We start from the raw sequence: 25,996 nt of genomic DNA, 5'->3' as shown, positions 1-25,996 counted from the left end.
TCCGGAGATCTTGCTGGCCAGGGTAGTTGACTTACACCTTCTAGAGCACGTTGGGTGGCATGGGATACATGCGGACGTGCATTGTCCTGTTGGAACAGCAAGTTCCCTTGCCGGTCTAGGAATGGTAAAATGATGGGTTCGATGACGGTTTGGATGTACCGTGCACTATTCAGTGTCCCCTCGACGATCACCAGTGGTGTACGGCCAGTGTAGGAGATCGCTCCCCACACCATGATGCCGGGTGTTGGCCCTGTGTGCCTCGGTCGTATGCAGTCCTGATTGTGGCGCTCACCTGCACGGCGCCAAACACGCATATGACCATCATTGGCACCAAGGCAGAAGCGACTCTCATCGCTGAAGATGACACGTCTCCATTCGTCCCTCCATTCACGCCTGTCGCGACACCACTGGAGGCGGGCTGCACGATGTTGGGGCGTGAGCGGAATACGGCCTAACGGTGTGCGGGACCGTAGCCTAGCTTCATGGAGACGGTTGCGAATGGTCCTCGCCGATACCCCAGGAGCAACGGTGTCTCTAATTTGCTGGGAAGTGGCGGTGCGGTCCCCTACGGCACTGCGTAGGATCCTACGGTCTTGGCGTGCATCCGTGCGTCGCTGCGGTCCAGTCCCAGGTCGACGGGCACGTGCACCTTCCGCCGACCACTGGCGACAACATCGATGTACTGTGGAGACCTCACGCCCCACGTGTTGAGCATTTCCGCGGTATGTGCACCCGGCCTCCCGCATGCCCACTATACGCCCTCGCTCAAAGTCCGTCAACTGCACATACAGTTCACGTCCACGCTGTCGCGGCATGCTACCAGTGTTAAAGACTGCGATGGAGCTCCGTATGCCACGGCAAACTGGCTGACACTGACGGCGGCGGTGCACAAATGCTGCGCAGCTAGCGCCATTCGACAGCCAACACCGCAGTTCCTGGTGTGTCCGTTGTGCCGTGCGTGTGATCATTGCTTGTACAGCCCTCTCGCAGTGTCCGGAGCAAGTATGGTGGGTCTGACACACCGGTGTCAATGTGTTCTTTTTTCCATTTCCAGGAGTGTAGTTCACTTCAGTCGCGGCGGTCTACTTATAGTTCCCGGGAACGAGGAACGATCGGTTCATAGTTCACTTCGGTCGCGGCGGTCTACTTATAGTTCCTGGGAACGAGGAACGATCGGTTCATAGTTCACTAGTTCACTTCGGTTGTGGCGGTCTCTTCGGCAGTTCTCATTCCAGCCTCGGTCGCGTGCTCGTCTCAGTCTTGGTCTCCCTCGGCCGCACTCGGCGTTCTTCGCATGACCACCTGTCTCAGTTCCACTGCCGACTGCTCCTAGTTAGTTCAGTATCCAGTTGTTTGTTTCATTCACTGCGCTCGCTCATTTTACATGTTTTTCAAACCGTTCTTGCACCTGGTTCTGGCTATTCAGCGTCCACGACCGGTAATCAAAAAGTATTTTATAGTTACGTAAATTACATAAAAATTATGTTGTATGTAATAGGTACGTCTTTTCAGGTAACGAAAGGGCATATCAGCTCACTTCATTATATCGATGAACAGCAGAAAACATACTTATAACAAGGCAAGTTTTTTTCGTTATTCATATATTTTTTGGTTTCATCGACTTGATTTAGCAGCTAACTTTCAATAATTTGCTTAATTTTTAGTGTAAGAAAAGTCATATAAAACGATTTTTGTGTACCTTTCATATACAAAGCATTACATTTAGGAAGGCTCTAATTATTTTTAAGTTTGGTTGTTTCCAATTTGCATTACCTGCTAGTTTGGTTTCTTTGAAAAAAGAAGTGGGTTGTGGGTCATTTTGGCTCAGTAGGAAAAGCGGTGCCTCTCCATTTGAAAAGACATAGATTGCCATAAAATCATATTTACTTATTATCTCAAAAACATTTGTTCGGAAGGAGCTTTCAAACCAAAAACTTTATTACTGCGAACTTTATTATTATTATTATTATTATTATTATTATTATTGCTGCATTAACTTTAATAACGCAACATAAAAACCTAATTTTTACTAAGCATGTGACGCAAGTATGAGAAAACCACATTTTATTTTGTGCTTCCATAAAGTCTCTACTTTGCCTATGAACTCAGAGACATCGTGAAGTATACATAGGGTGTAAACGATTATTGTTTACAACGTAGCATAGCTATGTAGTGGATGTCGAAACGAAGAATTTTATACAAGACAGTTGTGGTCTATTAAGTTGGGAAACAGCCACCAACAAGTTTACAAGACTACATGTTGCGCGAGATTTTCATGTTCTCTTCTCCAGCTCTCTACACATCGTCATCGATTGTTTTGCAATTGTTGCTTGCATTAGCTTGTTATTTCTTCACTACCTGTTGTCTGTTTGTTGTATCTGATCGTAACGGCAACACATCGTCCGTAATTGCCGAGCAGTCTGTACTCGCAGCCGGGGTTCCGTGTGCCACCCTATATTATTTCCCTGCGATCAGCCACACAAGGCTACGGTTGGCTAAGCGAGAGGTTCTTCAGAATCACAGAAATTACTTCTAAAAGAGTGTAAGAATTCTCTTGGCGCCCTCCACCTTCAATCACCTACACTACTAGTTTTCAGTTTTTCATAAGAACCATCCATATACCAAGCACAAATGAACGGTGAACGAGTAAATATGAATGGTTCACAAAAAAGAACGATCAGCAGTGAACTAGTTCCCAAGGATGAACGAGTTTGCCTATCTCTAATCTACACATATAATCTTCAGTGTTGTTCTGCAGCAGCATTTGTCAAAAGACTCTGTTCTCTTCTTGTCTAAACTGTTTATCGTCCATGATTCACTTCCATACATGGCTATACCACAGACAAAAACCTTCAGAAAAGACTTCCTGACACTTAAATCAATATTCAGTGATAAATTTCTCTCATTCAGGAACACTTTTCTTACCATTGTGTATTCCTCTTATATGTATTACCTGGATGGTGGTGTGGAGTTAAACATGGCAGATATTAATCAAAACGAGAAGGTTAGTAACGTCAGCAATCCAACAACTTATTTATACTGTTTTCCACAGACTACAAGTGGACAGAGGGACTACTAGTCTTGTAGTTAAGTCCGTCTAAATCATCTTCATCATCTGTGGATAGCTGCAGTACTTGATGCTATCCTGCTCTTTTTCAGTATTTTGTCTGTAATTTGTCTCCAGTGTAGGCCTTCAGTGCATATGTATGGTAGATACCACAGCTTGTAAGAGGAAAATCTTCCATGTTTCTTTTTTTTCTCCCTACAGGCTGAACAGATGAGTGACAGCCAAGGTACAGCCAATGTAACTACAAGAACATACATTAACATCATGGAAGAACTGGCATCAGTGAACCCAGCTTACATATCACATTTGTCTGTAGCACAACAGCAGGTTGTTCTCCAGAAAATTGATTCTGCTGGGAGGAAACATTATCTATCGTTGTCAGGAATTGGAGAACCAAGTCCCCAAGTTTCTGCAGATCTACCTCGGCAGGCCCTGGCTGCTGTTCGTGCTAAGGTAACTGCATTAACAAAATAGTACAGAGTTAATTTTGGATCTAAAGTGATTGTGTAGGACTATGTATCTAAAAGTACACTCATTTTGCGCTTTCCATTGAAACATAAGAAGCCTTATAAACAAAAATAGTTCAATTTTAGAATCAACACAGAAAAAGAAAGTGGAAAATGGAGAATCAGTAGATATATTATGCTTATCATATCATTATTTGGAAGTCAATGGAATCAAACATGTACATTTAGGTGGATACAAGCAATAGACACATTGTTATAGATCAGAAAAAAGGAAAAGTAAAAAAAGAGGAAGGCAGCATTATATGCAGTAATTGGTGTTAAGACCAAGGCCAAGCATCTTGGAGAAAATTTTATTCAACAATTTCTTGAATACTGTGCCACAAAAATGGATTTTGAATCACACCAGCTTGTTATACTGATAGTTTACAGGCTGTCAGCAGAAAACATGTTACATACCCACGAAACAGTTGGGATGCTAGTGAGCCACTTAGATATGTCTGGAAACTCATTATTTGTGGGTCTTCAAAGTTAATTCTATGCCAAGTAGTAATTATCAAAGACACCAGATGTTGATGTATTTAGTGCAAAATATTGACAGCTTGTTTTTAGGCTTACTATGTTTGGTGATTAAAACCAAAGTCAACAATAGATGGTTTATGCAACAATGATGATCATATATTAAAAATAAAACACACGTGTTAGGATTGGTTCATGAAAGATACAAATTGTATTCAGAAACAGTGACTCAGTCTAAATGTTTAGACAGAACACTGGGAAGAGATCTTAGAAGACAGTGTGCATGAAAAATTTAGCTCTTTCTTAAATATGTTCCTACAGAATTTTGAGCTCTATTTTTCTCTAGAGCAAATGAGGATTAAAATTAAACAGAAGTAAGGACAAAGGATGGGTAACATTAGGGATTAAAGTACCTTGTGCCAGGAAGAGAGAGTGTTCTAGCTGAATCAGGAAAGAGGTATTGACACTCCTTTTCCAACAATATTACAAAGTACTCAACATATTACCAAAAAGCCAAGTTACATGTACTACACACACACACACACACACACAAAAAAAAGGCAAAAATAGTCTGGGCCATTATTTTACAACAGTCAGATGAAAACAGCTAAAAAGGTGAAATTGATATCAAAGGCAATAGCTGTGGCAGACGTGATGACCCATTTAAATCATTGGTACTAAATTCAGTGATTACTTCTTCACAATTGCAGCAATTATTGCACCTGTTAATATACATCAAAATATAGATGCACTATGTTATCCCAGCAGAAGCTTTTTAACCAACGTATACAATAGTTTTAATTTCACGGTACATAAAGAGATTACAAAAGTCATTGTGTCACTAAAACACATTGATCCTTTTAATAATTTTATTCCCAGACACAGTGACTGTTACCTGTTCACAGCTGCCCGATTTTGACCACTGGCCATCCACAAATCCAATAGGCAGCATGCTGTAAAATCTTCTGTATCTATAAGTTGTGCTGTTACAATTAGTTATCTTTGGTAATTGACCATTGACTCTATACTTATTTCACAACAGACTTAAATTTGTAGTAGGTATGTCTACTTATAAAAATGGAGGTAAGCAAATCACCTCTAATCATGCGCACATTTCATTCTTTCCAGTGTTTTATAAAATTTTTAAGGACATGGCCTACAGTAGGATTCTGATTAATTTTTCTGAACATAGTTGTTCACTGTCTCTGAGTCTGTCTTTTTAAGGATTCTGTACTGAGAAAGTCACATAGAACCTCACAAATGAAGTCCTGATGGAGCATCTCCTTTTCTTTTCTCTCTCCCCACCCCTTCCACAACATAAATCAGAGGATCCCTACGGCAACAATCAAAAGTGACCCTCTGATACTAGAAATAGACAATGGCACACACTACATCCGATGTTGTATGTAAAATTCATTTGGGTTATATAATTTAAGGGTTGAAGGTAACAAATTACTGTATAGCCTAGATGCTGAGTCATCAGAAGGCCCATAACACACACACACACACACACACACACACACACACACACACACACACACACACACAAAATCTCTGTGGCTACAGTGTACTGTATGACTAAATTGTGCCAGCACTCCTGCTCTGCAGTTTGAGTGGAGTGAGGGACTGTGCCAGGTGGCGATGAGAGTAGATGAATGAATGGAGTTTGGATGAGAGTTGGAGAAAAGTGGCTGACAACTGGGAGGGAGAGACAGCAAGTGTGCTATATAGGAATGTGGAAGGCAGACACAAGAGGGGAGTAGGATAGGTTGTGGCATTGGCACAGGTGAGCTCATTCTGTTTGCAGTCATGGGGAGTTAAGTGGAGTGTATGACAATGTGGACTGGGAGGAAAAGACAGAACAGAGGCGGGAGAGACTGTGAGGAAGACACTTTGGAAGCAGGATGAGTGAAGTTAGGTTCTGGGCTAGGAGTCTAGACTGGTATGGGGCAGGGTTCAAGATGAGACTGAGGCCAGGCGTATAAAGGGTGTGAAGAATGTGTTATGAGGACAATTCCCATCTACATAATTCAGAGAAGATGGTGTTGGGGGCAGGATTTAGATGGCACAGGTTGTGAAGCAGTCATGTTTTAATTAAATTTTCCATCTATACTGTCTGCTTTATAAATCTCTTGTCAGTGTTATTCCCATAATTTATTTCTCAGCATCATAATACAGTCCTTGTTTATGATTTGTGATTTAGTACTTTTCTTCTATGATGGGTATCTATCTGGTCAGTATATTTTGTTGTTGAAGTTTGACTATTGTGTTCATGTAAGTGGGGTTCTAAATTTAAGTTACAGAAAGTTGTTGTGCCTAAATATGCATTGTTAATTGAAATTTTCTAATATTTCATAAGCTGAGGCAATAGCAATTTCAAGTGTTTGGTGTGAGTAGACTTTAAGTAAGAGAGAGAGAAAAATATTTCTTATTCTGGATGTTAACAGCTACTGTCTTAACTGTCTGACAAATGCATGAGACTCTTTTGAAAAGAGCAACATACATTTGTATATCATTACAGCCTTGTTTTTCTTTCATTATATCTAATGTTGAAGCTTTATAAAATTGATCAGCCATATGTGATAAGTGTGGATGTTACTGCAGATTAGTTAAACATGGAGTGTTTTGCTTAAATTGTGGGTTATGATTTCACAGGGGTGATTACGGTGATGAAGAGAATGAGATGCTCAGTGAAGCTCTTCCATAGAATTGTAGATTGTGCCAGAAAGGCCAGAAAATGAGACAGAGTCAGAAAATGCAAAAGCTGAACTACGACAGTTGGAGGAGGGGTTAAAAGAAAAATGGTGCTGGGAGAAGCTGGCAAGCACAGGATGAGCAGGGGAAATGGTTAGAAATTTTAAAATTCAGTTAAGCAATAGATTTCACTTGCTACCAGAATTAGGGAAGGAAGAGCCTCATACAGATGCCGAGGAATGTATGTAGGGTGCAGAACAACAATAGGAAATTTACAGCTAAGTCAGATGAAAAACAAAAAAGCAGAAAGGAGAATTCTGCTGATAGGTAGCAGTCATTGGAGGGGTAACAGAAAACATAGGACAAATGTGTAATAATTTCAACAACGAAGATCAGATGTTGATAGTAGTGAGAGCTGGAAAAGGCCTGGCTAAAAATGAAAAGTATAGATTAGGGGTGATCTGAACAAAATAGGGGCAGGTACTGAGCGCACAAATGTGGGTTTTGGGGAGGTTCCCTGGCATCATGAGCCACCCTGAATTAACTCTGTTGTTCAAGAGAGTAATTATGGAGCTAAGGGGTTCCTTCAGATGAATACAAAATCTTGTATTGGTGCTGTTCCAGTAGTTACTATTGGAAGGTGGTGTATACGTCTCAAAGCCTACTCCTGAATAGGAGGGTTAAAGATAAGTTAACAAATCTATCAGCAAAAAAAAAAAAAAAGGGGGGGGGGGTCCATCAGCACACAAAGGCAAATCCCTGAGGATAATGGCATCAGGCAAGACACTTAAGTCAGATTCAGACAGACAGTATTAGAGGAAATTGTACTAATAGAGGGTCCCAGTTCATCTTATAACAACAGAGTGAAAAATTAAATTAACTGGTGTCATCAGAATACTATGGAGGTAAAAAATAAAGGAGTTGTTAATTTGTTTCTCCATCTTCGTGGTGGAAAGAAATTCATGTCATTTTTCTGTCTGAATGCCATATAGCCACAGAGGTATGAAATTTTAAAGCAAGTGGTTCTAAATTAGCTGCGTATTTGTGTAGATCTAGTATGGATAAAGAAGGAGTTGTCACATTCATAAAAAAGGAATATATACACAAAAATGTAGAAATAAGTAAAGTCTGTATGGATCAAAATATACATCATATGTTTGCGGGTTAAAATTGAGAAATATACTGCTTGTGAATGCAGTACATTTCTCAATGTCTCCACTGGGTAACTTGGAAGTTTTCATGGCATATTGTGATGGATTATTGTGTTACAAAATTGTTAATGCTTTCATGGTCACTTAGCGGTCAGTTTGTCAAAATGTTCTGTCTCAGGTTCTTCGGCCGATGTTTGTTTGATGATTTTTCGATGTTTCACCAGCATGAGTGGCTGGCATTGTCAAAGCTTCACCCACCATTGCTGCTGGTGGACTGAAGTGAGCTCGTGGCCACAGATGATATGCACCTGGTGCACCAATGTCCAAGGGCTTTTTCGTGGCCATGTTCGGTGCAGTTCTCCTCTTGCTACCTGCAACGGTTGTTCACTGCAGCTTGGGAATCCATTATCATAGAGCATAAGCAGCATTGAAGGTTGGAGCACGTGGAGAAATCAGTAGTGGCAGAATAAGCACTGCGTGAGGCTGACCACATTGTAAAATTCACTGAAATGGTAATTTTGTCTATAGAGAAGAGCTATCACACCCACCTGTTTAGAGAAGCTATAGAAATACACAAATATGAGAATAGCTTCACCAAGAAAGAAGAAAGCCTCAAGGTGAACGAATCCTGGATTCCCGTGCTGCAGTGAACGACCATCCAAGGTAGGAAGAGGAGAACTGCACTGGGAATGACCACAAAAAAAGCCCTTGGACATTGACGTGCCAGGTACATATAATCTGCAGCTACGGGCTTCACTTCAGTCTACCACCAGCAATGGAGGGTGAAGCTTTGACAATTCCAGCCACTTCAGGCTGGAGAAATGTCACAAAAACCATCAAACAAATGTCAACTGAAGAACCTGAGACAGGAGCCAACAGGCAATTATTGTGCTGCCTGTCAGACAAAAGGAAGGCGTTATTAATTTGTGGCCATTTTAACCATGTGATGCAGTTGTCTGCTGCTGTGGACAACTGTTAATGTTGCTTCATTAGCATTTTTAATCAGTCCCCTGAGGCTGCAAATGCACACATGGCACAGCACCAGCAGAGAATATCCACTGGAGTGGACTGTGTGCATTTACAGCCTCAGAATTGATTAAGAATGCCAAAGAAGTGACATTAATGGCTGTCTGCTGTAGTGGGCAACTCCACCACAGGTATAATGTTAATTTTTGAAGAAACCTGGCAGAGAAAGTGATCTAGAGGTGCTGTTTGCCACTATAATTTAATATCCTTCATAGATTTCTCCACCAGAGTTGCTCAAGATAATGTACTCATACAACAAGCAGAAGTGAAAAAGATGCATGCCTGTCCTGAGGTAAATAGATTGTCAAATCATGATGCACAGTTAGCCACATTATGTATCTTAGCTCCAAGTTGTTGTTGTTGTTGTGGTCTTCAGTCCTGAGACTGGTTTGATGCAGCTCTCCATGCTACTCTATCCTGTGCAAGCTTCTTCATCTCCCAGTACCTACTGCAACCTACATCCTTTTGAATTTGCTTAGTGTATTGATCTCTTGGTCTCCCCCTACGATTTTTACCCTCCACGCTGCCCTCCAATACTAAATTGGTGATCCCTTGATGCCTCAAAACATGTCCTACCAACCGATCCCTTCTTCTGGTCAAGTTGTGCCACAAACTCCTCTTCTCCCCAATCCTATTCAGTACCTCCTCATTAGTTATGTGATCTACCCATCTAATCTTCAGCATTCTTCTGTAGCACCACATTTCGAAAGCTTCTATTCTCTTCTTGTCCAAACTGGTTATCATCCATGTTTCACTTCCGTACATGGCCACACTCCATACAAATACTTTCAGAAATGACTTCCTGACACTTAAATCTATACTAGATGTTAACAAATTTCTCTTCTTCAGAAACAATTTCCTTGCCATTGTCAGTCTACATTTTATATCCTCTCTACTTCGACCATCATCAGTTATTTTACTCCCTAAATAGCAAAACTCCTTTACTACTTTAAGTGTCTCATTTCCTAATCTAATCCCCTCAGCATCACCCGATTTAATTTGACTACATTCCATTATCCTCGTTTTGCTTTTGTTGATGTTCATCTTATATCCTTCTTTCAAGACACTGTCCATTCCGTTCAACTGCTCTTCCAAGTCCTTTGCTGTCTCTGACAGAATTACAATGTCATCGGCGAACCTCAAAGTTTTTACTTCTTCTCCATGAATTTTAATACCTACTCTGAATTTTTCTTTTGTATGGTTTAGAAACACTTTTAAGAAAACAATGTGATGGATTAATGGCAAAACTTCTGAAGATTTTAAAGAAAGCTTGAAAAACATTTCTGGGTTGTACTTTACAATGAGTCTAATGCTAACTGGAAATTTAATGTATTTCTTAATGAACTTTTCTTCACTTTTGAAAGTATTATTCCTAAAAACATAATTAAATGTAATAATAGGAAGTCATTAAAAAAACCTTGGATCACTGCAGATATCAGAAAAATGAACTTGTATAAAATAGCCAGAACAAGTAATGATCGAGAAATACTTTTCTATAATGAACTGTACTGTAATGTATTAAGGAAAGATGTAAAAAATCCATGAGTGTCCACACCTTGTCTAAAGTTGACAGATCAGCTAATAAAATCAAGTCAGTGTGGAATATTATGAAAAAGACAGGGGGGGGGGGGAGGATGATAGTAGATTATAGTATTTCTATTAAAGAGAACAAGAGCATTGTGAAAGATAGTTCATAAATAGTAGGTATTTTTAATAATTACTTTTAAAAAGTAGACAACAAAATTGGTGCAAATACTGTAATTCAGAAGAGAAAGCAAAACAGCATAAAAGCAATTTAGAGGATATATAGTAAAATAAAAATTAATCTCACACCCCCATTTGAAATAAGGCAGATCATCATGACTCTCAAAAGGTGAAAGCTCATATGTGGTGGATAATATTTCCAACAAGACACTAAAAGGTTGTGGGTCTACAATATGTAATGTTCTTAGTCACTTATGTAATGCTTCCACGGCAGATTAAAAATACACCATTGCTAGGCTGCTCTATAGAAAGGGTGTCTCCACAGAAGTCAGTAACTACTGTCCAGTGTCATCCACCTGTGTAGTAATGCGATACTTATCCAACTGTAGTTTGGAATTTCAAAGGCTACCGAGACAGCTATTTATGCATTTACTAAGCACATGATAAAATCATTAAGTGGTAAAAGATCACCATCTGGGAATTTCTGAACTTATTGAAGGCATTTGAATCTGTCAGTTGTAATATTCTATTAGAGAAATGAAGTTTTTACAGGATGCACAGTTCAGCAGATACCTTCTTTAGTTCTTATTCTAGAAACAGACTGAAGAAAGTTACCCTAGGCTGTTAGAGCAATAGAAAGAGGGATGCCACATCATTTGCAAGGGGAGAAATTACAATGGGCATTCCCCCACAGAGAGGGATGCCACATAATCAGAATGGGGAGAAATTACAAGGGAGCCTCACAAAGTTTGATCATTGGACCGCTACTGTTATTGCTTCATATTAATTTCATTTGACTCAGGATGCACAATTAGTTCTGTTTTATGCAGACTGTACAAGCATTGTTGTTAAACTGACCAAAGAAACATCAAAAGATAAAATAGTAAGTAATGTTTTTGTGAAAGTTACTGACTGATTTTGCACTAATGGCTAGCATTAAATGTTAAAAGAAAGAAAAAGAAAAGTAGCTTACCCATTGTTGTACAGTGAAAAATATCCCACCTCCTATTAACCTTGTAAATCAACAAAAAATGATTAATGGGGCAGAAAATTATAAGTTCTTAAGTGTGCATATTGATAAAAACTTAACTGGACAAACCATAGAGTATACTTGTAAAATGTTCAGGTTTGCCTGTTTTTGCCTTAAGAATAAATGTCAACTTTGGGGATATAGAAGACAGTCACATAGTTTGCATGTTTTCATTTACTGATGCCTTATGGGATACTATTGTGGGGTAACTTCTCACCAAGTCTAAAAGTTTCCATTGCAAAAAAGAAAATAATTAGAAGTATGTGTGGGGTTCACTCGTGTATTTCCTTTTGGCATCTCTATAAGCAGCTGTGAATGTTAATCACTGCCTCGCAGTACATTTTTTCATTTATGAAATTTGTCATCAATAATCCATCTAAGTTTGTGACTGACAGAGGTATTCACAGGTGCAACACTAGAAGGAAAAATTATCTGCATTATTCTTGAATGGATCTAACTTTGACACAGAAAGGGGTGAGATATGCAGCTACAAAATCTTTAACAATCCACTCATGGAAATAAAATGTCTGTCATATTAGAAGTAGCATTCTCAAATGTAGGTTAAGGAGGTTTCTCCATAAAAACTCCTATGCCACTGAGAAAATCTTGAATAGAAATAATTAGTCATTATTACTAAAAAAAACTGTAAATGGATAGCATATGTATGTATATATATTTTTTTCATCACACACACACACACACACACACAGCATGTTTCAAAGTTTTTGCATCAAACGCCTTGTGGTGATAGACCACATCATGAAGAACAATTTTCATTAGAGACAAAAAGTTCACTTACACTTCCCAGAGATGCTGTGCTTCCTTTAGTATTCACTAGCTTTATGATGTTGAGATTTCACTGAACTAGCAGAGTCTACTAATCAGTTGTGCTGCATACTATGTACTCCAGTAAAGTGATAGAGTAATTTTCAGCAAGAAAACCTTAAGAATAAGTGTCTCAAAGCAGGGAAAGAGATCTTTGTAGTGAATCATGTACTTCAATTTTGCTGTGCCTACCCACTCTCATATGGAACAGATGACTAAAGTATAGACAACATTCAAAGCATACACACACTATAGATTGCCAATACCTTGTGAGCTCACAGAAGCAAAACCAGTACAAAAGGGTGTCTAGCACTGGTGGGCAGTGTCAGGGAATATTTTGTCTCGAATAAATGTTGTTCCCCATAATGTGATCTATCAGCCCTAGATGTTTGATGCAAATACTTTGAAACACTGTGTGTGTGTGTGTGTGTGTGTGTGTGTGTGTGTGTGTTTCTGTCTTTGTTATTCCACAACATCATGTTTATCAGGAATGCGTCCATGGAACAAGCAGCTAACTGACTGACTAACAACTAACTTTGCTGGAAGTTTTTTTTTGCACTTGTTGCAGGGTCCATCTGTGGGATCAATGTACAGAGTATTTTGTCAACAAGTGGCTTCCCTTCAAAGGTTCTGGACAGTCATGCAAGAGGTTGATTCTTCTTGTTGGGTCATAGATCCTGAAGAACCAAACCTACGTGATACTGCTCGAAGGATCATCATTGGTAATGTTTCGTTTATGTACATTAATATGTTCACATAGTTGAAAGTCCAGCAGGAAAGAGGCAAGATACCTCTTTCAACATCATGGAGCGAAATGAGCTCTGCAGCTGTCGCCTTCTTCCTTTCTACCCCCCACCCCCCCCCCAACCCCCCCACCCCCCACGCCCCCTCCCGTCCCCCAGATTTCTTTTGTTACTTCTGCAGGAATCTGATTTCATCTGCATCAATACTCTGAATCACTGTGATTTGTCATACACTGGAATGAGATTATCTGCAGTGGAAGAGAAGGATATGAAGGGCAGAAAATAAGAAAGAGAGAGAGAGAGAGAGTCCTTTCACTTTGTCCATGATGAGGAAAGGGACACTTTGTCTCATGTCAGCTGGACATTCATCATACTTATTTCATTGATGAAGAATATATACTACAATATTCATAATCCCATCCCAGAAAACTATGAGTGTAGTGAATTCATTAACTGGTATAGATGTTATGAATAGAGAGACTTTTTAAATTAACAACAGAATATTCTGATAACAACTTCTTGTTCCAGTGCTCAATTTTTAAGAAATGTCATTCAACAAAATAAACATTATGTATTGGCATGTACAAATGCTTCATGGCCTTTTTGATACACATTTATGAACAAGTTAGGACAGGATAAGAGTACATATTTGCCATTAATCAAAAATATGGACATGTGGATAAAAAGTGTGTAAGGGGTCCGCAGGCCCTTACTATTAAAACTTGTGCTCACACAGGTCGACAGGGCAAATATCGAATAGTGTGTGCAGGACGCGCGAGCTAGAGGGGATTCCCCGGAGTGCCGAGTGCGGCTTGGGTAGATTCCCGCGAGGCGGGAATAACTGGGCGGAGAGCAGTGCGAGTTAGTTGGGTGGAGTGCCGAGTCTGGGTGTGTTAGGTTCCTGCGAGGCGGGCATAGCTGTGCAAAGGCCAGCGGAAATTAATACAAATTACCAGCAAAGGGAGTGGCCAACGCCGTGGTTTAAACCCCTTTGTATCAGTATTATGCGGAAAAGTGAGAAAGTTTTATTATAAAGTGATGTTAGTGATATTTGAGTGCCGCTATTATACTCCCGCGTGTACCGCGCCGGCATTACTTGGATTACAGTGATTGGATATTGCGTGTGACGATTAACAATAACTAAAGAGACCTGTGATGAGATTAGCCGTCATTAACAGTGTATTGACGAAGGCAGTGGCTGTCTCCTTATTTTGTGCTTGCTGAGAATATAGATCTTGTCTGTGAAACTGTGTTTTCTGTCCTCATTACCACCAAACCATACTTATTACCACATTTGGCAGGACAGTACGGAATGTAACACCTCCTGAGCAGTCCAATCCGATTGCTAGCCCATTAGGTACACGGTCACATTAATTAATTATCTAAATTTGGGCTGCTAGTCAGGTCCGCGAACGAGCGGATAACTAAAAGAATAATCGGGAGTGTTACACACTTGGCGTACCGTGACCAGGACTTGTGCAATCTTCGGATCCGAAATGTTACACAGTTGGCTTACCGTGACCAGGACTAGTGCAATTTTCGGACGAATCGTGTTAACACAGTTGGCGAGCCGTGAAAGGACAACTGCAATTTTCGGACGAATCGTGTTAACACAGTTGGCTTACCGTGAAAAGAACAAGTGCAAATTTCGGACGAGAAAACAAAATTTTCAATGTGGAATCGGGACAGTGCATGAGCGTTAAAATCGCGATAAGGAACAGTGCATTTTTTTGAACAATACGAAGTAATAATATCGCACGATTGTGACTAAACTGTTTTTCTTGCCATATTAAATAGTCATATAGCGTCAATAATCTGTTGTAAAGTGCAAACGCGAAAATCCGCGCGAAAAACTGTGAAAAGTGGATGCTAAAGAAAGACACGTGTGAACAGTAAAATAGTGAGACGAGACAAGATTTCGTAATACAAGTCGTCAGAAAGGTGCTTAATGATAACAAATTGACTGAAATTGTTTTTACACGGCGAAAATCGGACGGTTTCGTGTGGACCCATAAACTGGTATGCTGACGATAACGTATTGTGGCGACGCAATTAGGGAGTGACGTCACACAGAGCCACGTAGCAATCGCACCAAAGAGCTTCGACCCGCGAGGTGATTCTACACGACATCCTACCACACAGCGACGCAACTTCGAGACAGCGAGCGCAGTCCCGGCATCTAGCGGCCGAACTACAAACTACGTCCGCCTACAGCGCCACGGAGCGGCCGACGGGGAACTACGTCGCCTTCACGCGAGCTCCAGCGGCGGCATGACCACGCCCATCTGAAACGTCAAAACATCGCGATTCGCGGGAACGTCGGTTGGTGAGTGGAGCCGACGGGTTAACCTAACAGTAAATTGCAGGGTGCAGTCTTCGTGATAAATAAACAATTTTAACTGATATTTACGTTAGGGAAAATGCTAAATTGTAGTAATTTCAGAAAAGTTGCGAAACATACTTGAAGTCTAGCATGCTTATTGATACACACTGCACTGTATAAATGATAATGATTTTGATGAATTTGCATTTATAGATGTTGTGAGAGTTGTGATTATCTTGTTTAAAATATTGTTACATAAATTGTGTATGTGAAAATTGTTTTTAGAAATTTAGGTTTGTGAGAACAGTCATATTCAGTATTCAGGCATGTTATATCATTTTAGGAATTAACGGAAGGGATTGCAGGTACTGTTTGAGTAGGTTCATGGTAATTAGGAGTGTTTTGAATTATTGGAGGTTATTTTGTACTACTTGCCTGGGCATTAAATATAAACCAAAAATGTCTTCTGAAGATAGGCAGGTCTGTGAGGCAGTAGTTGAAAGAAAAGGGGTAGAACAGGAGAACAGAGATGATTCAGGAATTAGTGATTGTGGATTGTCATTAGGAAGCCCATCGGCACATTCAACTAGTTATCCTGAGACACCGGGACAAACGATGAGAGCTAGGCCAGTTTCAGAGGGCGAAGATATACGATCGATGTTGGCAGCCTTGCTACAAGAAAATAACGCATCGTTTGAGAAAGGTATCAGAAAATCACTAAAGGAAGATTTACAAGCATCATTAGAGAAGAGCTCACAAGAAACTAAGAAGGGTTTACAAGAAACTAAAGCATCGTTAGAGAGGAATTCACAAGAAACCAAAGAAAGACTGGAGTCATTTAAGGAAGATTTACAAGAGATAAAAACGTCACAAATGAAAATAGAATATAATCTGAAGAAGGAAATACAGGAGCTACAAGAACAGTGGAAAATGGATATCAACGAAAGAGAGAATAAGCTGCAGAAGAGCATAGACCAAGTCCAGGGAAACGTGGAGAAGGTGGAAGGAAAGTTAACACAAAAGATAGAAGACGATATTGAAGAAACGAAGGCCGAGCTGGAAGAAAATAGAACCGAATTGGGAGAAAAGATCACCGAAGTGACGCAGATGCAGAAACAATGCAACGATGTGGTTGAGAAGGTAGAAGAAGATGTGGAAGAAAATAGAACCGAATTGGGAGAAAAGATCACCGAAGTGACGCAGATGCAGAAACAATGCAACGATATGGTTGAAGGGATAGGAGATAAACAAAACCAATTGGCAATCAATCCGAGAAATGCTGTAGCCATGCAGCGAGAAGATTACCAGAGGGGTGCAATCGAAGGTGAGGACTTCACTTGTGGAATCAAGAGGAAAAAAAGGACTACGGATAATGGTCAGTTCGGAGGAGAATTATTGAAGAAATGCTGGCCCAAGAGTCGTCAATGTGCAGCACTTGAGGACCCACTACGATGCAAACCACTTAGTAATTGGAAAGGAGCATCTGAAGAAATTGCCAAACATTTGTGGAAAGGGAACGAGACTTTGGAACAACCCCTGAATGATAACGTAATGATATCTGTAATAAAAAGAAGATTGAATCAGAAAAGGCGAGGAACTGTATCCAGGAGCCTAATTAAAGGTAGAGAGGCCTTAATGAAGATACTGGGCCAATTGGAGTCTATTAAATCACAGAAATACAAGCAAGCTAATGATTGCAACGGAGAAGGGAGTAATGACCCAAGGATTCATATTAATCATTCGTCTGATTTCCGAGGAAGAGGCGGAGGAACCGAGAAACCAGATGACACTCCAGATGAGGTCCGGTCTGGAGTGAGGGCTATAATGACCCCAAAATAAGCCTGCTAAGACATGGTTAGGACATTTAGCTGTAAAATGGACAATTGAAATAGGAAAGGGTTTATTTACATTTGTGCTTTGTGACATATTTCAATTAGGATTGAATATATCATGTCAAAGACTATTTAAGAATGCATATGAAACTTGTAATAACTATGTTGTAGTAATAATCCATATGTTCTGTATTTAGGTATGAATTTTTGAGTATATATGTTGTATGTTTTCATTTTTGATATTGGACTATAGACGATTTGCTGGTTAAAATGAAAATTTGTAATTTTGAACAATGCCATTTATGTGATGTAATAACCTTTTTGTAGAAATTGTTGTGGAGGCAGCCCACTACCGGAGTCCAGGATTATTTTGACAATTTGTAAATTCATTAATGATTTGTATTGCATGTTTTGATTCAATGTAACTATGTTTTTAAATCCCTTGCCGATTCTTTTTCACCTGCGGTTCAAAAGAAGTTTTTGAGGGCGGGGATGTAAGGGGTCCGCAGGCCCTTACTATTAAAACTTGCGCTCACACAGGTCGACAGGGCAAATATCGAATAGTGTGTGCAGGACGCGCGAGCTAGAGGGGATTCCCCGGAGTGCCGAGTGCGGCTTGGGTAGATTCCCGTGAGGCGGGAATAACTGGGCGGAGAGCAGTGCGAGTTAGTTGGGTGGAGTGCCGAGTCTGGGTGTGTTAGGTTCCCGCGAGGCGGGCATAGCTGTGCAAAGGCCAGCGGAAATTAATACAAATTACCGGCAAAGGGAGTGGCCAACGCCGTGGTTTAAACCCCTTTGTATCAGTATTATGCGGAAAAGTGAGAAAGTTTTATTATAAAGTGATGTTAGTGATATTTGAGTGCCGCTATTATACTCCCGCATGTACCGCGCTGGCATTACTTGGATTACAGTGATTGGATATTGCGTGTGACGATTAACAATAACTAAAGAGACCTGTGATGAGATTAGCCGTCATTAACAGTGTATTGACGAAGGCAGTGGCTGTCTCCTTATTTTGTGCTTGCTGAGAATATAGATCTTGTCTGTGAAACTGTGTTTTCTGTCCTCATTACCACCAAACCATACTTATTACCACATTTGGCAGGACAGTACGGAATGTAACACCTCCTGAGCAGTCCAATCCGATTGCTAGCCCATTAGGTACACGGTCACATTAATTAATTATCTAAATTTGGGCTGCTAGTCAGGTCCGCGAACGAGCGGATAACTAAAAGAATAATCGGGAGTGTTACAAGTGGACAAATCAGAATAAAGCAACTAGTTGTTTCCACAGACAAAACAAAACAGAATCTAGAGGTTAGAGAAAGGTTTTGGAAAGCAATCAGATTAATGAAAAGGACATTTACTGCTTATATAAGTGTCAAGCACTCAACATTACCCAGATTAGAGCTTGCTCAGGAGGGACAATGCTTACTGCATCCATACCGTTTCAAAAGCTACGCATGCTACTGGATACAGCTAAGCACAATACACATTGGCAAACTACTTGTGGGACATTTATCTCACCCCAGTTGTATTACACTTGCTCACACATGAAGGACTCTGCCTTGAGTCAGTATCAAATCTTTTAAAGTGTTAATACTCCTAACAGGCCCTTCAGCGGAAACAATTTTTGTTTAGACAACTATATTGATATTGGATTCTGACATGTACACTCCTGGAAATTGAAATAAGAACACCGTGAATTCATTGTCCCAGGAAGGGGAAACTTTATTGACACATTCCTGGGGTCAGATACATCACATGATCACACTGACAGAACCACAGGCACATAGACACAGGCAACAGAGCATGCACAATGTCGGCACTAGTACAGTGTATATCCACCTTTCGCAGCAATGCAGGCTGCTATTCTCCCATGGAGACGATCGTAGAGATGCTGGATGTAGTCCTGTGGAACGGCTTGCCATGCCATTTCCACCTGGCGCCTCAGTTGGACCAGCGTTCGTGCTGGACGTACAGACCGCGTGAGACGACGCTTCATCCAGTCCCAAACATGCTCAATGGGGGACAGATCCGGAGATCTTGCTGGCCAGGGTAGTTGACTTACACCTTCTAGAGCACGTTGGGTGGCACGGGATACATGCGGACGTGCATTGTCCTGTTGGAACAGCAAGTTCCCTTGCCGGTCTAGGAATGGTAGAACGATGGGTTCGATGACGGTTTGGATGTACCGTGCACTATTCAGTGTCCCCTCGACGATCACCAGTGGTGTACGGCCAGTGTAGGAGATCGCTCCCCACACCATGATGCCGGGTGTTGGCCCTGTGTGCCTTGGTCGTATGCAGTCCTGATTGTGGCGCTCACCTGCACGGCGCCAAACACGCATACGACCATCATTGGCACCAAGGCAGAAGCGACTCTCATCGCTGAAGACGACACGTCTCCATTCGTCCCTCCATTCACGCCTGTCGCGACACCACTGGAGGCGGGCTGCACGATGTTGGGGCGTGAGCGGAAGACGGCCTAACGGTGTGCGGGACCGTAGCCCAGCTTCATGTAGACGGTTGCGAATGGTCCTCGCCGATACCCCAGGAGCAACAGTGTCCCTAATTTGCTGGGAAGTGGCGGTGCGGTCCCCTACGGCACTGCGTAGGATCCTACGGTCTTGGCGTGCATCCGTGCGTCGCTGCGGTCCGGTCCCAGGTCGACGGGCACGTGCACCTTCCGCCGACCACTGGCGACAACATCGATGTACTGTGGAGACCTCACGCCCCACGTGTTGAACAATTCGGCGGTATGTCCACCCGGCCTCCCGCATGCCCACTATACGCCCTCGCTCAAAGTCCATCAACTGCACATACGGTTCACGTCCACGCTGTCGCGGCATGCTACCAGTGTTAAAGACTGCGATGGAGCTCCGTATGCCACGGCAAACTGGCTGACACTGACGGCGGCGGTGCACAAATGCTGCGCAGCTAGCGCCATTCAACGGCCAACACCGCGGTTCCTGGTGTGTCCGCTGTGCCGTGCGTGTGATCATTGCTTGTACAGCCCTCTCGCAGTGTCCGGAGCAAGTATGGTGGGTCTGACACACCGGTGTCAATGTGTTCTTTTTTCCATTTCCAGGAGTGTATGTCACCGAATTGATTTCCAATGAAAAGACTTGTACCAGGCCATTGAGTCACAGGAAATTATTATTATTATTATTATTATTATTATTATTATTATTATTATAATGACAGATTAGTAACAGGTAGTTCCTGTCAAGTTAAATATTATTTGTGCTGTTGAGAGAAGCCCTTCACATTGAAACATCAACATCCCGATAAGTTGATTGTGGTCTGGAGTAGGTTTTCCCACCACTCTTGTTGTGCTTTGATACCAATTATGATTATGTGACTAGAACCATATTTTTAATGCTATTATCTCTTAAAAAGTAAGTTAGAAAATTTATGGTAGCTCAAGCTCAATATACGAGGTCTCTCTAAAAAGTATCCAACCTTTAATTTTCCCACGCAAGAAAGAGGAAGAGAGAGGAAAGCCTGGTGCCACTGTACACAGTACCGTATACTCGAATCTAAGCCACATCTGAAAAATGAGACTCAAAATCAAGGGAAAAAAGTTTTCCCGAATCTAAGCCGCACCTGAAATTTGAGACTCGAAATTCAAGGGGAGAGAAAAGTTTTAGACCACACTTCCAAATCGAAATAAAGTTGATCCATTGTAACATGAGACACAATTACGTCGAATGGATGAAGATACAGCTACAATAGTTTGGTTCGAGTCACAAGCTTAGCAGTTACGCTTTACCAGGTAGCCATTGCTATACGTCAGGCGCTCCGTCCATATTTATACAGGTACCCGTCCCTTTTTAAATGCTTCGTCTGGTTTGAATCGATTGCTCATTTTGCTTTGATCTGATAAGTGCCATTCTCTTTGTTATAGGTGTTTACGTCACTCTAAGCTGAAAATGCATTATTGTATTGTGTCATGCATTGTTTGTCGCATTCTGATAATGAGTGTTTACGACCTGTCGCCACTCGCGGCATGGCTTGCTTTTTGCGCGCTACCACTGTTTAAAAATAAAAAAAAAAGAGAGAGGAATTGTATCATTAGCGAAACAATGGCAAGAGACTGTTATTTGTTGTTACTTACACTGCCGCTTTCTTTGATAATGATGAACAAGAACCAAATAATAGACTGCGTATGATAGAAAATGTTCTGAGCGAGAGTTTAGTGGAAAATTTTTCTCTGTTTGAAAATCTTTGCAGACACCTCTTTAGTACATTACATTCTGCACAGAAATTAGTCATCTTAGATTTAAAAATCTAGTGAATTGCCGTGCTTCATTTTTGACTGTATCACTATTCACCATAAGAATAATACGAATATAAACATGACATGATATGTATATTCTTCCGCATTTGCTGTTGTCTCACTCTAGTTTCGTAGTTGTTAGGCAGTCAGGATTTAAATGAGATAGCGGCAAACACGAAAGAATACATGGCATAATGTTTACATTCGTATTATTCTTATGGTGAAGAGTGTGTTGTTGTTGTCTTCAGTCCGTAGACTGGTTTGATGCAGCTCTCTACGCTTTACTATCCTGTGCAGTGCAGAGTAGCAACACTTATAAAATAACAGTGTAAATAACTTACAAGGGAACCTCCCCATCGCACCCCCGTCAGATTTAGTTATAAGTTGGCACAGTGGATAAGCCTTGAAAAACTGAACACAGATCAATCGAGAAAACAGGAAGAAGTTGTGTGGAACTATGAAAAAATAAGCAAAATATACAAACTGAGTAGTCCATGCGCAAGATAGGCAACATCAAGGATGACGTAAGCCCTGGTGCCCGGTGGTCTCGTGGTTAGCATGAGCAGCTGCGGAACGAGGAATCCTTGGTGCGAGTCTTCCCTCGAGTGATAATTTTACTTTCTTTATTTTCGTAAATTTATGATCTGTCCGTTCGTTCATTGACGTCTCTGTTCACTGTAATAAGTTTAGTGTCTGTGTTTTGCGACCGCACCGCAAAACGGTGCGATTAGTCGACGAAAGGACGTGCCTCTTCAATGGGAACCGAAAACATTTGATCGCAAGGTCATAGATCAACCAATTCCTCCCCAGGAAAACACGTCTGATATATTCTATACGGAACTGGTGACGGCATGTGCGTCACATGACAGGAATATGTTGTCGACCCACCTAACTTGTACACTTGGCGAATGGGTAAAAAGATTCTTCTACCTTTCCCGATTTAGGTTTTCTTGTGGATGTGATAATCACTCCCAAAAAAGTGATGAAAACATAAGAGTTTGTGACACAAACTGAAAACAAAAAATTAAAATTTCCACTGGAGGGAAGACTTGAACCAAGGACCTTTCGTTCCTCATCTGGTCACGCTAACCACAGGACAACGGCTCTCCTAACCTCACATTGTCTTTGATGTTTCTTATGTTCCACATGGACTACTCAGTTTGTATATTTTGCTTATTTTTTCACAGTTACACAGAACTTCTTCCTGTTTTCTCGATTGATCTGTGTTCAGTTTTTCAAGGTCTATCCACTGTGCCAACTCAGAATTAAATCTGAGGGAGGTGCGATGGGGAGGTTCCCTTGTTAGAAATTAAACACTGAAATTTAAAACAAAATTTTATAAGGTTTGTAATACATCTTATACAAAATGTTTAAAATATCAGTCATGATACTGAATCACTATCACTTGATTCTTTGTTTCTCATTTCTTCATACAGAGCATCGTCCTCCGTACCATCTAGTGCATTGTATATCGAACATTTTTTAAATGTTTGTTGCACAGTCTGATTTGGAACACACTTCCATGTATCATAAATCCATTGCCACACTTGCGACAAACTTGCATGTTTTACACGTCCTGCTGGTGTCAGTTGTCTGTTGCTTTTCGAAAGCCAGTCTGTGTACATGCGTTTAAGGTTGTCCTTAAATGGTTTATTCAAACAGACATCAAGTAGTTGCAGAATTGACGTCATCCTGCCTGGAATTATTGCCAAGTCCATTTTGATTTCCTCTAATTTTCGTGTTACTGCAGGTGTTTTATGGCCTGCGTACACATCTAATACCAACAGACTGCGTAAACCAAGCATTGCACCAGGACTATTATTCCACACATACCTAATCCATTCCAGCACCATGTCCCCCAAAAACCACCCAGCTTCGTTTGCTTGTACAATTACAGTTTTTGGAAACACTTCCATTTTCGGTGAAGGCTTTCGCTTGAAACCTATGAATGGGGGTAACACATGTCCATCTGCTGTGCGAGCAAGCATGACGGACATCTGCTGTTTTTCACCCCCTTATGTAAGAACACTTATGTCTTTCTTTCCTTTGTTGTCAACCGTATAATTTGACGGCATGTCAAAATATATGGGAGTTTGGTCAGCATTTCCTATCTGACCAAGAAGGTATTGCTTTTCTGTGCGCCGTCTAATTATGAAACGCTGAAATTACACTAGTTTTTCTTCATTATTTTTCGGCAACTTCTGTGCAACTAAGTTTGCCTCCGAAGTGAAAAACGCCAGCCCTTCATAAACAGATCAATCCAGCTGCGACTAGCCTTAAAATTTAAGGGGACTCGGAACGTCCTATACCTCCAATGTTAAATGTAAGGAACATTTTCTTATGAACTATTAACACCAGAATGATGAAACTTTTACAGTATAATATTATATATATTTAATACCATGTACCATATGGATTTTAATTTATTGGTGTTTTTTGGGAAGATATTAATTATTTTGTTACTGAAAATAATTAACACGTTTTTTGGCATAGTATCTTTGAAATAAAATCTGTTATCAATTATGTGTCACAAAAAGGCTATGATACAAGGTGTATATTGGCACTGTTTACATTCCTTGAAAATTTTGTCTTTATCTCTAATAGTTTAGCAGAAAATGTTCCTTATATGGCAAAAAAAGTGAACTTGTGGAAAACGAGTTTCAAAGTTTCACTAAGATTTTAGTGGAGTCCAGCACCATAAAACCCATAGTGCTCAGAGCCATTTGAACCAGCACCATAACAGAGGTTTTCACTGTCACTAGACATCCCCCCATCTAGCCTTCTTTTTACACCTTTCATTCTTTGTCTGGCTTGCCTCTCACACTCCTTTTCTTTCCTTTCAGCATCCCGTTTCCTTTCATTGTCTATCGACATCATTGCACTCACCATGTACTTTCTGGGCATCACATCCAACTTCTGCAGCACATTGCACTTTATAATGTTACCTTTGTTGTATGTAGCAATGGCATCATATACTCCAAAATGAAGAGAATGAATTTCCACAAACACTTTTTTTGGGATTCTGGTCCAAATTACTGTATTTACTCGAATCTAAGCCACACTCGAAACTAAGCCGCTTCTGAAAAATGAGACTTGAAATCAAGGAAAAAAATTTTTTCCAAATCTAAGCCGCACCTGAAATTTGAGACTCGAAATTCAAGGGGAGAGAAAAGCTTTAGGCCGCACCTCCAAATCGAAACAAAGTGGTCCATTGTAATATGAGACACAATTTATGTTGAATGAATGACGATACAGCTACAATAGTTTGGTTTGAGTCGTAAGCTTAGCAGTTAAACTTTACCAGGTAGCCATTGCTATGCGTCAGGCACTCCACCCGTGTTTATATGGGTACCCTTCCTTTTTCACGTGCTTCGTCTGGTTTGAATTGATTGCTTATTTTTCTTTGATCTGATAAGTGTCGTTCTCTTTCTTATAGGTGTTTACATCACTCTAAGCTGAAAATGCATTCTTGTACTGTGTCATGCGTGGTTTGTTGCATTCTGATAATGAGTGTTTCCATAATGAGTGTTTGCGGCCTGTCGCCGCTCGCGGCATGGCTTGCTTTTGTGCACACTACCGATACTTACAATTAAAAAAAAAAAAAGAAAAAGAGGAATCGTCTCATTAGTAAAACAATAGCAAGAGACTGCTATTTGTTGTTACTTACACTGCTGCTTTCTTTGATAATGATCAACAAGAACCAAATAATAAACTGCGTATGACAGATGTTTTGAATGAGAGTTTAGCGAAAATTTTTCTCCGTTTGAAAATCTTTGCAGATGCCTCTTTAGTACATTACATTCTGCACAGAAATTAGTCATCGTAGATTTAAAAATCTAGTCAATTGCAGTGATTCATTTCTGACTGTATCACTATTAGGCATAAGAATAATACAAGTATAAACATGACATGATATGTATATTCTTCTGCATTTGCTGTTGTCTCACTCTAGTTTCGTAGTTTATTAGGCAGACAGGATTTAAATGAGTTAGCAGCAAACATGAAAGAATACATGGCAAAATGTTTATATTCGTATTAGTTTTATGGTGAAGAGAATACTGCATGCGATTCACAATTCATAAAAGTTCCTATTAGCAACTATCTCTTCTCACAGGTAGGAAAAAATTCAGAACGTAGAGTTGGCCATATTGACATAGATCCCAAACAGTCTTGCCAGTCGGATTTTCGTAGTCCATTGAAATGCTGCTACATTCGAAGATGAACAATACGGAATTTGTATTTACTTCGTTGGATAATGTATGAAAATGCAGTGGTCGAAACTCGGGGCGGAGAAAAAAGCTCATCTCCCACCTTTTTTTTTTTTTTTTTTTTTTTTA

The 25,996-nt window shown here is 40.6% G+C and overlaps 1 protein-coding gene across 2 annotated transcripts in view; it reads left to right on the top strand.

Annotated features, from left to right (window-relative positions):
• The window catches only part of LOC126202971 (E3 ubiquitin-protein ligase FANCL), a 211,985-nt gene that overhangs the window by 33,599 nt on the left and 152,390 nt on the right, over nt 1-25,996 (top strand). For both annotated transcript variants that reach the window (XR_007540208.1, XM_049937113.1), the window contains exons 4-5: nt 3,269-3,520; nt 13,049-13,202. Coding sequence is in view for 1 of the 2 variants with exons in the window: in XM_049937113.1 (XP_049793070.1) it covers nt 3,269-3,520; nt 13,049-13,202 (406 nt within the window). In the remaining variant the exon portion in view is untranslated. The remainder of the gene's footprint in view (nt 1-3,268; nt 3,521-13,048; nt 13,203-25,996) is intronic.

Source organism: Schistocerca nitens, chromosome 9 (assembly GCF_023898315.1).
Source record: "Schistocerca nitens isolate TAMUIC-IGC-003100 chromosome 9, iqSchNite1.1, whole genome shotgun sequence".
NCBI lineage: Eukaryota > Metazoa > Arthropoda > Insecta > Orthoptera > Acrididae > Schistocerca > Schistocerca nitens.
This window is presented reverse-complemented; position numbering and strand designations above follow the sequence as displayed.